This window comes from Oncorhynchus mykiss, chromosome 27, assembly GCF_013265735.2.
Source record: "Oncorhynchus mykiss isolate Arlee chromosome 27, USDA_OmykA_1.1, whole genome shotgun sequence".
In the NCBI taxonomy this organism is placed as follows: Eukaryota; Metazoa; Chordata; class Actinopteri; order Salmoniformes; family Salmonidae; genus Oncorhynchus; species Oncorhynchus mykiss.
The window spans coordinates 18,226,937-18,244,255 of record NC_048591.1 but is presented as its reverse complement, the minus strand read 5'-3'; the positions used below and the strand labels follow the sequence as shown (position 1 = coordinate 18,244,255).

General features: G+C 45.4%; 1 protein-coding gene across 6 annotated transcripts in view; it reads right to left on the bottom strand.

Moving 5' to 3' along the window:
- Positions 1-1,029: 1,029 nt before the first annotated feature.
- The window catches only part of brip1 (BRCA1 interacting protein C-terminal helicase 1), a 42,431-nt gene continuing 26,141 nt past the window's right edge, over positions 1,030-17,319 (bottom strand). For 4 of the 6 annotated variants that reach the window (XM_036965141.1, XM_036965139.1, XM_036965143.1 and 1 more), the window contains exons 17-23: positions 10,257-10,369; positions 9,990-10,072; positions 8,005-8,388; positions 5,648-6,532; positions 1,566-2,300; positions 1,386-1,435; positions 1,125-1,258 (exon numbers count right to left, since the gene is read on the bottom strand). In XM_036965141.1, coding sequence (XP_036821036.1) covers positions 1,157-1,258; positions 1,386-1,435; positions 1,566-2,300; positions 5,648-6,532; positions 8,005-8,388; positions 9,990-10,072; positions 10,257-10,369 — 2,352 coding nt within the window. In that variant the 3' untranslated portion in view covers positions 1,125-1,156. Of the gene's footprint in view, positions 1,259-1,385; positions 1,436-1,565; positions 2,301-4,853; positions 6,533-8,004; positions 8,389-9,989; positions 10,073-10,256; positions 10,370-17,319 lie in introns of those variants that run through there. The other 2 variants (XM_036965144.1, XM_036965145.1) reach the window with 2 other exon arrangements.

Here is a 17,319-nt window from a genome sequence, read left to right as displayed (position 1 = left end):
TGTGTGTGTGTGTGTGTGTGTGTGTGCTTCAGAGAGAGAAAGAGAAAATGAAAATAAAGGACAAAACAACTAAATGCAAAGTAACCCACAGAAAAGCCTGTAGGGAGACGGCATCAAAGGCCTCAGCCGCCAGCCACACATTAACCCCCTCGTCAGCACAGAAAGTCATACACCTTAATCCTGGGGGAAAGTGAATACATATAAACGCTCTTTGGCTAGTGACACTGATTGCTGTTTTATAACGACAGATAGTTTAAATGGATCATTACTTTGAAGGGACTGTAAATACATATACCAACGGAACTATAGAATGCTGTTGGGGAAGTGTGTACTGTATGTATGGATGAAAGGTGCTTGGATCAGAGAAATAGAATGATTCATTCTTATTCTTTGGCTTGGATAGCAACACTGTCAAAGGGAAAAGTGACTAGGGGATTCTAGCAGGCACCATGGCTTCTTTTGTCCTGAATAATCTATTGAGTCAGTGATTTGGGTGGATCCAGGTTAGAGCCTTTCAGAGTTGGGACATCGTTCAGACAGGTTGGTTTCTCTCACTCTCACTTCAAAGAGAGGGGAGCTCCCCAGCATAGACTTATGGCATCAATGAAGCAGGGGTTTTGTAACTATGGAAACATCTTGCTGACTGCAATGTTTAGCTCCTATAACAGTGCTTCCCTCTCTTTATGGTCATCCCCAGAGGTACTAAAACAAGCCTGAACAAGGAAAGTCTGTAATAGCAGGTTCTTCGTATGTGGCTGTATTATTCCACAGTGAAATCACAAATTAACTAATTCCTGTAGGTTAGGCAACAACGTAAAGATTAAAGATAAAGTCAAATGTATGATTTATTTAATGTCTACCTGTAGTGTTGTTGTCCCTGTAAGGCTGAAGACAGCTTCTGAGGGCCTGTAGGGCTGCTATGCCCCCATACCACCAGTGGGGTAGGGGGGACATTGGGGTCTGGGTGGGAGGCATGGACAGTGTGCTGGACCTGCAGCTGTGCCCCCCCCCCACCCCACCCCACCCTCTGGTGCCTTTAAGCCTAGCTATCTGCTCCAGATAACACACAGTGCTCTGCAGCTCACTTAAGGAACACGGTCACAAGTTACAACATCCACTTTTGATTTGATTGAGGATCAGACATAAGGATATGTGTTTATTTGTGGGAATTAAATGTACCCTCTGCCACAGGCAGTAGCTGCTGCCCGCACACAGCACAGTCTAGTCCTCTGGAACAGGGTCTGTGGTTGTTAGTCCTCTGAAAGACAAGACTTGAGTTGGCATGATGTGCATCATATTAGCCTTGTCACATACAAACAATGTGCATCACTACTGTTCAGATACCTAGGCTCCAAACCTGGTCTATGCAGTGGCCCCTAACGCACCTTCCTCCTCCGAGAGGCCCTGTTGCCCCCTCTATCCTGCACCTTGATGCCTAGAGGGGGAGAACAAGCAACAGATGGATGGTTTTGATTTAATTTCCAAATGAGTACTGATGAATTCACTGACAAAAAAAAATATGAATACACTGACCAAATTACTCTGATGCGTACATGCTGTCTAACCTTTCTGTAAAGAGTTCTGACTACCAGGCCCTTCCTTTGCTAGACCAGTGGAGCTACTCTCAGTCTCAGGTTCACCTCCAGGACTTCCTGGGACACACACTCTACACTCGCATTTAGGGTTGACAATGTCCAAGTGCACTGTTGTGGTGGCGGGGGTGCTGCTCGTGACTTCTTCCAGGCCCTCCCAAGAGGGGGGCAACCGTGCCTCTTTCCCCCTGAATCTCTTCACCTCTGTTCTGCATGTTGTCTTCAATCTCCCCCTGCTGCTGTACTGTTGGCAGAAAACACTAGTAACCTCCTGCCCCTTGGCCTTACTGCTGTTGGTCTCTGGCTTGGGAACATCCTCCTGACCCCTGACCGTCCTGCTGGTTCCTGACTTGAAAGAGTCCTCTGGCCCCCTGGTCTTGGCCCTAATACTAGTCCCAGGCTTGGTAGAGGCCTGGTCCTTCCATCCTGTGACAGCCTGCTTTCCCTCAGTCTCTTCAGGACCAGCGACATTAGCAGATCTGACTCTGGCTGTCCTGCCCTGGACCTCTAGGCTCTGGTCTTTGGTCTGTGGCTGGACTGGGAGACTGGAGGTGGGTGCAAAGGGCACCCCTGCCTTGGTCCTGCCTCTGCCCCTCTGACTGCACCTGACATGGGTCTGGGCCTGGTTCTTAGCCTGAGTCTTGGACAGAACAACTCTCCCTTTCCATGGCTGGGTCGGTCTTGCAACAAGGACCTCAGCGCAGTGACCTGCCAATTAAAGCAAATTATGTCAATATGCCAGCTGCCTCCTACTGCGTGGTGTTGTCTTTTAAATGGCAAAATCTCAAACCAGCTGAAACAAACTTACTTTCCAATGATCAGTAACATGGGACATAAAATAAAATACTACAATTAGCTTACTGTGTGGATAATGTATTTGTATTTATAATGTATTTGTTCCAACTCGTAAGGATATATAAAGGCTAATCAGATACCAAAGGAAGCCTCAGTAAATACTCCAATAACCTCACAGTGCTGCATAACAGCCTTACAGACCAATAGACTAACCACCTATTCGGACTAGAGGTCGACCGATTAATCGAAATTAGGGCAAGTCAGTTAAGAACACATTCTTATTTTCAATGACGGCCTAGGAACGGTGAGTTAACTGCCTCCTTCAGGGGCAGAACGACAGATTTTCACCTTGTCACCTTGACCCAATCTTGCAACCTTACAGTTAACTAGTCCAACGCAATAACGACTGTTGCACTCCACAAGGAGACTGACTGCCTGTTACGCGAATGCAGTAAGCCAAGGTAAGTTGCTAGCTAGCATTATACTTATCTTATAAAAAACAATCAATCACTAGTTAAATACATATGGTTGATGATATTACTAGATATTATCTAGCGTGTCCTGCGTTGCGTATAATCTGACTGAGAATACAAGTATCTAAGTATCTGACTGAGCAATGGTAGGCAGAAGCAGGTGCTTAAACATTCATTCAAACAGCACTTCCGTGCATTTTGCCAGCAGCTCTTCGTTGTGCGTCAAGCATTGCGCTGTTTATGACTTCAAGCCTATCAACTCCCAAGATGAGGCTGGTGTAACCGAAGTGAAATGGCTAGCTAGTTAGCGCGCGTTAATAGCGTTTCAAACGTCACTCGCTCTGAGCCTTGGGGTGGTTGTTTCCCTTGCTCTGCATGGGTAACGCTGATTCGAGGGTGGCTGTTGTCGTTGTGTTCCTGGTTCGAGCCCAGGGAGGAGCAAGGAGAGGGACAGAAGCTATACTGTTACACTGGCAATACTAAAGTGCCTATAAGAACATCCAATAGTCAAAGGTTAATGAAATACAAATGGTATAGAGGGAAATAGTCCTATAATTCCTATAATAACTACAACCTAAAACTTCTTACCTGGGAATATTGAAGACTCATGTTAAAAGGAACCACCAGCTTTCATATGTTCTCATGTTCTGAGCAAGGAACTTAAACGTTAGCTTTCTTACATGGCACATATTGCACTTTTACTTTCTCCTCCACTTCTACTTTCTCCTCCAACACGTATTTAAACCAAATCGAAGATGTTTCATTATTTATTTGAGGCTAAATTGATTTTATTGATGTATTATATTAAGTTAAAATAAGTGTTAATTCAGTTTGTTGTAATTGTCATTATTACAAATACATTTTTTTTTCTTTTTAAAATCGGCCGATTAATCGGTATCAGCTTTTTTGGTCCTCCAATAATCGGTATCGGCGTTGAAAAATCATAATCGGTCGACCTCTAATTCGGACATCTGCTTACCCTCTCCCATGGTACCCTTGTTAATACTGATATTAATGAGGTGCCCTGCCACGTTCAACCATGCAATTAAATTAACTAACGAAGCTAAGGCACTGTCATATAGTGAGGCTGATGAGCAGAGGGATGAGCTTTAATTGAATGGTTCGGGCGTCCACATTGGACTCCTCCGTCAACCAATCACAGGTTAGGGATTGTTAGGGAGATGTGTGTTCTAACGAGACAACGTCCTGTCAAGCTAATGGGGCTTAATTTGGCAGACTTCACTGTTCCTGCCTCCCTCCATCTACAATTCAGCTTCTTTAACCAATGGTATAATTGATCATTGTCGGGGTAAGCCCAAACCACGATCACAACTAATCCTTCAAACACAGTAAATGGGTTTTACTCTTCACGACATCATTAAACCATTTTCCCCATTAAGGGGAATGGTTAGGGTGTACGTGAGAACATATGCCATTTGCTTAACTGTTCGTACATACAGAACATTAGGCATATACGGGAAGCAATGGACATAAACAGGTCAATAAATATTTATTTACCAAGGTTTAATGAAAGCCATAATATCACATCAAATTCAATAGTATCCCGCTTCTGCAAGCCGGAATGAAGAAATAGAGAAACTGACCACCACTATAGCAAAGGCAAACAGGTCCAACTACTAACAAACAAAATACTAACATAAAAACAACTACAGTTTAACAACTGAGACTAAAAATGTTAAAATACAGCATTTATAATTCTTTATCGGCTTTACCTTCTGAAAGATAAAACGTCTTTTTGGTACTATTGGGTCAATAACATGGTAACTGGCAAAGTGAAGCCAATACAAGGTGCTTTATTGATGGTTCAAACTACACATCTGCACTCTTCTACATCAACTTGACACCACACAAACAAAAACCTGCTAACATGATTTTATTCATCCATTTTCCATATCAGATGGCCACAATCATTATGTATTGATATATATATATATATATATATATATATACACACACACACACACACACACACACACACACACACTGTCACCCTGGAGATGAAATGTTCTCAAGATGAATGATGTTATTTCTGAGGTTTCTTGTGTTGCTGGAAAGGCCTTGTGTGTTTCCCCCAAGTCATTGAACACACATCCCCACACCCCACCTCCCCTCTAGTTTACATCAGATAATTAATTTATGAAAAAATTGAACAGTAACTGTGTAAAAATGCAAGATGTCTATCTGTGTGAAGTCAGGCATGCTGCATCCCCCACTCCTCTCCTCACTCCAAATAACACCTCATTAAAACACGTAACGGGACAATGCTTCCATCGCGTTTACATGAAAATAAACACATTTTCATGCATTTTAATGATGTGTACAAAAATATAAGACTGCACGTTAACATGGCAATTTGTGAGAAGTTCGTTAGCTCCAGACTGTTTAAACAGATAATGTTGGTCAGACGAGGCAACCCAGTTATGCTGTCACGCCAGATAATGAGACATGACGATCTGAGAAGCAACTGGCTTTACTGAGCGTTTTAGTGTGTCTAGTTATCTATATTTATAACCATAGTTTATGGGTATAACCTGGGCCCGTGTCCATAAAGAGTTTAGTTGGAGTGCTGATCTAGGATCAGATCTCACCTGTCCATTTAATTTTAATAATTATTATCTAAAATGAATAACTGATTCTAGATCAGCACTCCTACTGAGACCCTTTGTGAATACGGGCCCTGGTGCCTCATCATCTAGTTATAACCTGGTGTCTACTTGTCTATGGTTATAACCTTAGGGACAACAATGAAGTAGCTGGTTAATTTACCTGAGGATGGCTCTGGAGCTTTCTGTTTGGACCTGGACAGTCTGTGTGTCCTGCTGCCTGTCTGCCTGCTCTGGCCTTGGGTCGCCCCCTGGTTCAGCTCCTGTCCTTCTCCCTGACCTTGGTCCTCCTGTCTCTGGGTCTGTTGGGCCTCATCACCACTCCCTATCCTACTCCCCTGCTGCCTGTCCTGTTCCCATCCCACACTGACACAGTCTCTACTGGCTGAGGGAGCGAGAGCGCCTCCCCTCTTGGTATCAGTGGTAGTGACTGTCTCTGTGTCCTCCCTGGGACCCTGTTCTGGCCCAAACAGGTCCTCAGACAGAGCCTGGGCTGTTCCGGTAGAGAGAGCAAGGCTGGACGCAAGCACAGTTCCCTCCCCTGTCATCATCCCCTGCACTGTCCTGGGAAGAGGCTTGGTGTCCACCACCTCCTCTTCGTCATCAAACATCTCAGGTGTGAAGAAGATGCTCTGGTCTTCCTCTTCCTCTAGCAGGGTGGGATCGTCAACAACTACAGTGGTCTGTCTGGGCTCACAACTGGCAGGGACCTCCACTGGGGAGAGGACTAGAACCGGACCCTGGTCCTGGTCCGGGCTGGGAGGGGTAGATGCCGGTCCATCCAGCCCCTCACGGGCCATCCCTCCTGGGAAGGGGATCCAGGGATCCTGACTCACATTCTCCTGGATCTTCTTCTCCTCCTCCTCCTCCACAGAGTCAGGCCGTGGCGGGTCATCCAGATGATCTTGATGCCTGCTTGGGTCCTGGGCCTGGAAGATTGGAGTCTTGAAGTGGGTGGAGCTCACAAGGGTGGAGGTGAAGAGGTGGTGCAGGGACCGTGGGGTGGTGAGGGGAGTGGAGGGGTGTTGCTGTGTCTGCTTCTGGTCACCTGCTCACAGAGAATACACACGTTATGGGAAATCATGGAATAGAAAGACAACACGTTTGTGTGAAGACTGTTACAATGCATTTAGAAATTCAGCTGAGGAGCTGATTGGAGCAGTCATCAGGTGTTGACAGTAAAGATGAGAAAATAACTGGGAAAGTACGTTCAAGATGCCAACATTGGCCTCAAGGATCCTATAAGTTGGGCCCGCTAGCACTGTTAAATGAACCAGAGCAAGGTATCAATAACGGATTAGGGCCTTGGTCAGGGAGGTGACCAAGAACCCGATGGGCACTCTGACAGAGTTCATCTGTGGAGATGGGAGAACCTTCTAGAAAGGCAACCATCTCTGCAGCACTCCACCAATCAGGCCTTTATGGTAGAGTGGCCAGCCGGAAGCCATTCCTCAGTAAAAGGCACAACAGCCCGCTTAGAGTTTGCCAAAAGGCACCTAAAAGGACTGTGACCGTGAGAAACAAGATTATTTGGTGTGGTGATACCAAGACTGAACTCTTTGGCTTGAATGCCAAGCGTCACGTCTGAAGGAAAGACACCATCTCCACGGTCGTGGCAGCATCATGTTCTGGGGATGTTTTTCAGCGGCAGGGACTGGGAAACTAGTTACGATCAAGGGAAAGATGAAAGGAGCAAAGTACAGAGAGATCCTTTAAAAAAAAAATGTTATTCAAATTAATTTTACGAAAGCCATGCGTCCTCAGAAACACAACCCAACCAAGCCGCACTGCTTCTTAACACAGCGCGCATCCAACCCGGAAGCCAGCCGCACCAATGTGTCGGAGGAAACACCGTGCCCCTAGCGACCTGGTCAGCTTGCACTGCGCCCGGCCCGCCACAGGAGTCGCTAGTGCGCGATGAGACAAGGATATCCCTACCGGCCAAACCCGCCCTAACCCGGACGACGCTAGGCCAATTGTGCGTCGCCCCACAGACCTCCCGGTCGTGGCCAGCTGAGACAGAGCCTGGGCGCGAACCCAGAGTCTCTGGTGGAACAGGTTCACCTTACAATAGGACAACGACCCTAAGCACATAGCCAAGACAATGTAGGAATGGCTCCGGGACAAGTCTCTGAATGTCCTTGAGTGGCTCAGCTAGAGCCTGGAATTGAACCCGACCGAAAATCTCTGCGGAGACCTGAAAATAGCTGTGCAGCGACGCTCCCCGTCCAATCTGACAAGCTTGTAGCGTCATACCCAAAAAGACTCAAGGCTGTAATCGCTGACAAAGGTGCTTCAACACAGTACTGAGTAAAGGGTCTGAATACTTATGTAAATGTAAATCAGTTTTTATTTTTAATATATTTGTAAAAAAATAATTTTCTTTGTCATTATGGGATATTGTGTGCAGATGGATGAAGGAAAAAACTATTGAACCCATTTTAGACTAATAAAATGTGGAAAAAGTAAAGGGGTCTGAATACTTTCCGAATGCACTGTATCTAATGTAATACGTCTCACCTCTGTTTCCACTCTTTCCAGTGCTGGTGGTGGGGAGAGGCCACAGAGCAGGTGGGACAGAGACCGTAGGGGGAACCCAGGACCTCAACCCCTGTAGCTGGGTGTGGGGCTCTGGGACCTGAGACGTGGTAGTGTGGTGCACCGTGGCCCAGAGAAGGCAGTCTGAGCTGGGGCTAGGACTGGGCCGACAGTGGGACAGATCTTCCACAGTCACTGAAGATTGACTGGCTGGAGAAAGGACGGTGGTGCTGTTGAAGGTCTGGGTCCCTGCTCCATGGATCTCTCCTGCCCCCTGTTGGCACTGGGAGAAGGCCACCAGCGACTGCATGGCACCTCTGAAGGTGTCGTGGTGCCTGACCAGGTTACGCACCCACTTGGACAGACCTGGGGTAAACAGATACTAATCTTGTTAGTGGAAGGGCATTCCACCACCTACACCCATTTAAAAACATACATTATTATAATATAAAAACTAATTATTTTATTTTGCTCAATTTCACCTTGTTAGCTCGGGAGATCTAATCTTGCAATCTTACAGTTAACTAGTCCAACGCAATAACGACCTGCCTCTTGTTGCACTCCACATCGAAAGTCAACATATAAAAAAATATATATATAAAAAAAGAGTTCTTAACAGGATGTTTTTTTTTAACCCTTCGCCTGTTACGCAAATGCAGTAAGCCAAGGTAAGTTGCTAGCTAGCATTAAACTTATCTTATAAAAAACAATCAATCAATCATAATAACTAGTTAACTACACATGGATGATGATATTACTAGATATTATCTAGCGTGTCCTGCGTTGCGTATAATCTGACTGAGCATACAAGCATACAAGTATCTAAGTATCTGACTGAGCAATGGTAGGCAAGAGCAGGTGCTTAAACATTCATTCAAACAGCACTTTTGTGCGTTTTGCCAGCAGCTCTTCGTTGTGCGTCAAGCATTGCGCTGTTTATGACTTCAAGCCTATCAACTCCCGAGATGAGCCTGGTGTAACCGAAGTGAAATGGCTGGCTAGTTAGCGCGCGCTAAAAGCATTTCAAACGTCACTCGCTCTGAGCCTGTGGTTGTTCCCCTTGCTCTGCATGGGTAACGCTACTTCGAGGGTGGCTGTTGTTGTTGTGTTTCTGGTTCGTGCTCAGGGAGGAGCGAGGAGAGGGACAGAAGCTATACTGTTACACAGGCAATACTAAAGTGCCTATAAGAACATCCAATAGTCAAAGGTTAATGAAATACAAATGGTATAGAGGGAAATAGTCCTATAATTCCTATAATAACTACAACCTAAAACTTCTTACCTGGGAATATTGAAGACTCATGTTAAAAGGAACCACCAGCTTTCATATGCTCTCATGTTCTGAGCAAGGAACTTAAACGTTAGCTTTCTAACATGGCACATATTGCACTTTTACTTTCTTCTCCAACACTTTGTTTTTGCATTATTTAAACCAAATTGAAAATGTTTCATTATTTATTTATTTTATTTATTGTTGTAATTGTCATTATTACAAATTAAAAATATATAAAAAACCGTCCGATTAATCGGTATCGGATTTTTTTGGTCCCCTTATAATCGGTATCGGCGTCGAAAAATCATAATCGGTCGACCTCTAGTACGTTTTATTGCCATACACTGGATAGGTGCAGTGAAATGTGTTGATTTTACAGGGTCAGCCATAGTAGTACGGCACTGCGGGATAAAATTAGGGTTAAGTGCCTTGCTCCAGGGCACATCGGCATATTTGCACTTTGTCGGCTCGGGTATTCGAACCAGCGACCTTTCGGTTACTGGCCCAATGCTCTAAACGCTAGACTACCTGCCACCCTGCTCAACACAAGCCCTCTATCTTGTGGATTACCATCACCACCATGTGCCCAAGATAAGAAACTACACATTGTGTAAGACAACAGGGACATTAGAAAGCTTGTTTGTGAGTACATGAATCTCGAGTGGCTGCAACATGTGATCATTAATTTCAGTACCTGAGATGTATTTGTTGGGGTTGTTCCCAAACCTGTCGTCTACCAGAATGAGGGCTCCCCAGTCATTCTTGTGTCTGATACACCTGTGGTAGCAAAAACATTGTCAAGTTCAGGTAGTAACCGCCTGGTTTTTAAAATGTATCTATTAAAATGTATTTATAAAAATTCTGATCATGAGCCTGATTTGTGAGCTAGGAGGAAGCCTCCTGTGATAGGCTGAGTCAAGGATGGAGAAACAAACAGGAACATAAACAAAGAAACCCGTACCTGCCCAGGGCCTGGTTGAGGGCTCTGTAGGCCTGGATCTCATACCAGCGGGAGCCTGACAGCAGACCCCTGGCTTTACAGTGCTGGTCATTATACTTCATCTTCAGCTCCACCTGAAAACACAGCTGGAATGTTAGATAGAGACACACCTCACAGGACGGGTCATCAGAACACTGCTATGCTGCCACCACAGACCAATCAAAGCTGAAAACAGAGCAGAAAACAGGAGACAAACTGGTATGCTTAACAAAAACACAGAAAGATTAATAATAGAAAATATTTGTCCCATTTTTAAAAACCTGGTTAGATGAAGTCACTAGTCTGTTAGATATGGAAAGGACTGGTCACGATCCAGCACATTTGATAAGATATGGCAGCCCTTTCTGTCTTATCTATCACGTGATGGGCAACATGACACGCAGTCGGCAATCCACCCCGATCCATAGTAGCCTACTTCATTTTTAATGGAGCATATTCTGCTTGTGTCAAATTTCAATGAAGCATGGTAACGATTATTTTCTACTCTATCCATTTTTTTGTATAAGAGCATTGCTGTTGTTTTATGGGGTTTCTTTCAAGGGGGGGGGGGGGGGTTGTTATGCTATTGTTTGCTGTTATCTGTCTGTAAAACTGAACATGTATGAATAAAATGTATTATATAAACTCAGCAAAACAAGAAACATCCCCTTTTCAGGACCCTGTCTTTCAAAGATAATTCGTAAAAATCCAAATAACTTCACTTGCAAAGGGTTTAAACACCGTTCCCCATGCTTGTTCAATGAACCATAAACAATTAATGAACATGCACCTGTGGAACGGTCGTTAAGACACTAACAGTTTACAGACGGTAGGCAATTAAGGTCACAGTTATGAAAACTTAGGACACTAAAGAGGCCTTTCTACTGACTCTGAAAAACACCAAAAGAAAGATGCCCAAGGTCCCTGCTCATCTGCGTGAACGTGCCTTAGGCATGCTGCAAAAAGGACTGCAGATGTGGCCAGGGCAATAAATTGCAACATCCGTACTGTGAGATGCCTAAGACAGCTCTACAGGGAGACAGGACGGACAGCTGATCGTCCTCACAGTGGCAGACCACGTGTAACAACACCTGCACAGGATCGGTACATCCGAACAGCACATCGGTACACACGAGTTACACCAAGAACGCACAATCCTCCATCACTGCTCAGACTGTCCGTAATAGGCTGAGAGAGGCTTGACTGAGGGCTTGTAGGCCTGTTGTAAGGCAGGTCCTCACCAGACATCACCGGCAACAACGTCACATATGGGCACAAACCCACCGCCGCTGGACCAGACAGGAATGGCAAAAAGTGCTTTTCTCTCACGAGTCGTGGTTTTGTCTCACCAGGGGTGATGGTTGGATTCGCGTTTATCGTTGAAGGAATGAGCGTTACACTGAGGCCTGTATTCTGGAGCGGGATCGATTTGGAGGTGGAGGGTCCATCATGATCTGGGGCGGTGTGTCACATCATCATTGGATTGAGCTTGTTGTCATTGCAGGCAATCTCAACACTGTGCGTTACTGGGAAGACATCCTTCTCCCTCATGTGGTACCCTTCCTGCAGGCTCATCCTGACATGACCCTCCAGCATGACAATGCCACCAGCCATACTGCTCGTTCTGTGCGTGATTTCCTGCAAGAGAGGAATGTCAGTGTTTTGCCATGGCCAGTGAAGAGCCCAGATCTCAATCCCATTGAGCACGTCTGGAACCACTTGGATCGGAGGGTGAGGGCTAGGGCCATTCCCCCCAGAAATGTCCGGGAGCTTGCAGGTGCATTGGTGGAAGAGTGGGGTAACATCTCACAGCAAGAACCTCACAGCAAGAACTGGCAAATCTGGTGCAGTCCATGAGGAGATGCACTGCAGTTCTTAATGCAGCTGGTGGCCACACCAGATACTGTCTTACTTTAGATTTTGACCCCCCCTTTGTTCAGGGACACATTATTCCATTTCTGTTAGTCACATGTCTGTGGAACCTGTTCAGTTTATGTCTCAGTTGTTGAATCTTGTTATGTTCATACAAATATTTACACATGTTAACTTTGCTGAAAATAGAGGATGTGAGAGGACGTTTATTTTTTGCTGAGTTTATATAGTTCATTCAAAAAATTTTCAGACCCCTTTACTTATTCCACATTTAGTTACATTACAGCCTTGTTCTAAAATGGATTAAATCAAATAAAAAATCCTCTACAATCTACACACAATACACTATAACAACAAAGTGAAAACAGGTTTTTAGACAGTTTTGCAAATTGTGCATATCAGAGCAAAAATGAAGCAATGAGGTCAAAGGAATTGTCCGTAGAGCTCAGTGACAGGATTGTGTCGAGGCACAGACCTGGGGAAGGGAATCAAAACATTTCTGCACTATTGAGGGTCCCTAAGAACACATAAATGGAAGAAATTTGGAACCACCAACTCTTCCTGGAGCTGGCCACCCTGCCAAACTGAGAAATCGGGGGAGATGGGCCTTGGTCAGGAAGGTGACCAAGAACCTGATGGTCACTTTGACAGAGCTTCAGAGTTCCTCTGTGGAGATGGGAGAACATTCCAGAAGGACAACCATCTCTGCAGCACTCCACCTTTATGGTAGAGTGGCCAGACGGAAGCCACTCCCCAGGAAAAGGCACATGACAGCCAGCTTGAGTTTTGCCAAAAGGCACCTAAAGGACTCTCAGACCATGAGAAACAAGTTTCCCTGATGAAACAAAGACTGCACTCTTTGGCTTGAATTTCAAACACCACGCCTGGTAGAAACCTGACACTATCTCTACGCTGAAGCATGTTGGTGGCAGCATCATGCTATGGGGATGTTTTTCAGCGGCAAGGACTGGGAGACAAGTCAGGATTGAGGGGAAGATGAACGGAGCAAAGTACAGAGATCCTTGATGAAAACCTGTTCCAAAACGCTTATGACCTTAGACTGGGGGCGAAGGTTCACCTTCCAACAGGACAATGACCCTAAGCACACAGCCAAGACAACACAGGAGAGGCTTCGGGACAAGTCTCTGAATGTACTTGAGAGGCCCAGCCAGAGCCCGGAATTTAACCTGATCGAACATCTCTGGAGAGACCTGAAAATAGCTGTGCAGTGACGCTCCCCATCCAACCTGACAGAGCTTGAGGAGAGAAGAATGGGACAAACTCCCCAAATTCAGGTGGGCCAAGCTTGTAACGTCATGCCCAAGAAGACTAGAAACTATAATCGCTGCCAAAGTGCTTCAACAAAGTACTGAGTAAAGGGTCTGAATACTTATTTAAATGTGATGTGAGTTTTTATACATGTTTTATACATTTGCTAAACTTTCTAAAAACCTTTGCTTTGTCATTATGGGTTATGTAGCTTGATGAGGATAACAAATAATTTAATCAAGTTTAGAATAAGGCTAAAAGGTAACAAAATGTGGAAAAAGTTGAGGGGTCTGAATACTTTCTGAATGCACTGTATATACAGTCCACTTAGGAAGCAACACTGATTGACAATACATTTCACATGCCGTTGTGCAAATGGAATAGACAACAGGTGGAAATGATAGGCAATTAGCAATACACCCCCAATAAAGGAGTGGTTCTGCAGGTGGTGACCACAGACCACTTCTCAGTTCCTATGCTTCCTGGCTGATGTTTTGGTCACTTTTGAATGCTGGCGGTGCTTTCACTCTAGTGGTAGCATGAGACGGAGTCTACAACCCACACAAGTGGCTCAGGTAGTGCAGCTCATCCAGGATGGCACATCAATGCGAGCTGTGGCAAGAAGGTTTGCTGTGTCTGTCAGCGTAGTGTCCAGAGCATGGAGGCGCTACCAGGAGACAGGCCAGTACATCAGGAGACGTGGAGGAGGCCGTAGGAGGGCAACAACCCAGCAGCAGGACCACTACCTCCGCCTTTGTGCAAGGAGGAGCACTGCCAGAGCCCTGCAAAATGACCTCCTGCAGGCCACAAATGTGCATGTGTCTGCTCAAACGGTCAGAAACAGACTCCATGAGGGTGGTATGAGGGCCCGACGTCCACAGTTGGGGGTTGTGCTTTCAGCCCAATACCGTGCAGGATGTTTGGCATTTCCCAGAGAACACCAAGATTGGCAAATTCGCCACTGGCGCCCTGTGCTCTTCACAGATGAAAGCAGGTTCACACTGAGCACGTGACAGACGTGACAGAGTCTGGAGACGCCGTGGAGAACGTTCTGCTGCCTGCAACATCCTCCAGCATAACCGGTTTGACGGTGGGTCAGTCATGGTGTGGGCTGGCATTTCTTTGGGGGGCCGCACAGCCCTCCATGTGCTGGCCAAAGGTAGCCTGACTGCCATTAGGTACCGAGATGAGATCCTCAGACCCCTTGTGAGACCATATGCTGGTGCGGTTGGCCCTGGGTTCCTCCTAATGCAAGACAATGCTAGACCTCATGTGGCTGGAGTGTTTCAGCAGTTCCTGCAAGAGGAAGGCATTGATGCTATGGACTGGCCCGCCCGTTCCCCAGACCTGAATCCAATTGAGCACATCTGGGACATCATGTCTCGCTCCATCCACCAACGCCACGTTGCATCACAGACTGTCCAGGAGTTGGCGGATGCTTTAGTCCAGGCCTGGGAGGAGATCCCTCAAGAGACCATCCACCACCTCATCAGGAGTATGCCCAGGCGTTGTAGGGAGGTCATACAGGCACGTGGAGGCCACACACACTACTGAGCCTCATTTTGACTTGTTTTAAGGACATTACATCAAAGTTGGATCAGCCTGTAGTGTGGTTTTCCACTTTAATTTTGAGTGTGACTCCAAATCCAGACCTCCATGGGTTGATAAATTTGATTTCCATTGATAATTTTTGTGTGATTTTGTTGTCAGCACATTCAACTATGTAAAGAAAAAAGTATTTAATAAGAATATTTCATTCATTCATATCTAGGATGTGTTATTTTAGTGTTCCCTTTATTTTTTTGAGCAGTATATATATATATATATATATATATATATATATATATATATATATATATATATATATATATATATATAAGAGAAAATATTTGCAATCAAATGTCTTGGTTGGGGATCAATAAATTAATGTTGAACTGAAGCAGCCTTCGATTTTCCAAAATCATGACATTTGAATATATCTTGTGTAGCCCGGAGCATTATCTTTGACATGAAGTGAGAAGGACAAATCAATCGCTACCCGTCAGACACCCCAAAACCACCAAATGTGCCCCAGTGGCTGGGAGGCTAACCATAGCTGTGGGCTATCACCTGTGCTCTGACCTGCCATCCAGCACCATTCAGGCATCAGGCAGGGCTCATCCACTGACCACTAATGTGATTAATGTGGGCTGTGGAGTGGGAAGGTGAGGGGCAGACAGGGAGCTCAGGGGGAGACGCCAACCCTGTTAAAAAATACATAGGGCCTGAAGAGGTTTATTATTGCCTGCCTAGAATGCCCCCTCAGACAGATCTGTTGTGAAAGGGGGAATAAAGGGAGGATACAGCAGGGGTGAAGAAGAGACGAGAGGTAGGAGGGGGTCTAGTCAATACAAGTGATGAAGAAGGTGGTGTGGTAGACAGATCTGTTGTGAAAGATGGGGGGATTGAGCAAACAGGCAAGGAGGTGGTGAGACAGGAGGTAGTTGGGGCAGAAAAGGTGGTCCAGTCTACACAAGACAAGCAACAAGCTATGCCACAAAAAGGCCACAAAGGCATCTATCGCCATCAATTTGCATCCATCCATCAGTCCTGGACTTTCAGCGCTAACCTTTCGGGATTGACAAGTGAAAAGTTCATATGGCGTCTGACGGGCGGGACATATGGGACATGCCGGTGAACAGGGCTCTAACAGGGACTGACAGGTAGGTGCCGTGTGTTCACAGCCCAGAGCACCATGACCCCTAACGACACAGGCGTGTACACACTGCTCCCCTCTCTCTGCTTTCTGTCCTGGGAGAGATGATGTGTCATAACTGGACGTCCACATGGCCTACAGAAAAGGCACTTTTTTAATGTTGATCTAACCATCATGAGTCTGTTTTATAAATCATTCATTGAGACCATTCTGTCCCACTGTTTGACCTGCTGGTTTGGGAATATCAAGTTTGCACAGAAAAATGGGTTGAGAAAGATAGTCAGGACTTGTGGAAAAATAATGGGGCAACAACAGCATCAACTGTCATCTCTCTACCTGGGCAGAACCCTCCAGAGGGCCAATCAAATAGCGGTTGAATCTTCCCATCCACTCCACCCTGAATTCCAGCTCCATCCCACTGAACGCAGGTACAGACTAGAGATCGACCGACTATGATTTTTCAACGCCGATACCGATTATTGGAGGACCAAGAAAGCCGATACCGATTAATCGGATTTGTTATTTATTTATTTGTAATAATGACAATTACAACAATACTGAATTAACACTTATTTCAACTTAATATAATGTATCAATAAAATCTATTTAGCCTCAAATAAATAATGAAACATGTTCAATTTGGTTTAAATAATGCAGTGTTGGAGAAGAAAGTGAAAGTGCAATATGTGCCATGTAAGAAAGCTAACGTTTAAGTCCCTTGCTCAGAACATGAGAACATATGAAAGCTGGTGGTTCCTTTTAACATGAGTCTTCAATATTCCCAGGTAAGAAGTTTTAGGTTGTAGTTATTATAGGAATTATAGGACTATTTCCCTCTATACCATTTGTATTTCATTAACCTTTGTTCTTATATGCACTTTTGTATTGCCAGTATAGCTTCCGTCCCTCTCCTCGCTCCTCCCTGGGCTCGAACCAGGAACACAACGACAACAGCCAACCTCGAAGCAGCGTTACCCATCACTCCACAAAAGTGGGAGTGTTGGGTAACAACCACTCCAAGGCTCAGAGCGAGTGATGTTTGAAACGCTATTAACGCGCGCTAACTAGCTAGCCATTTCACTTCGGTTACACCAACATCATCTCGGGAGTTGATAGGCTTGAAGTAATAAACAGCGCAATGCTTGACGCACAACGAAGAGCTGCTGGCAAAACGCACGGAAGTGCTGTTTGAATGAATGTTTATGCGCC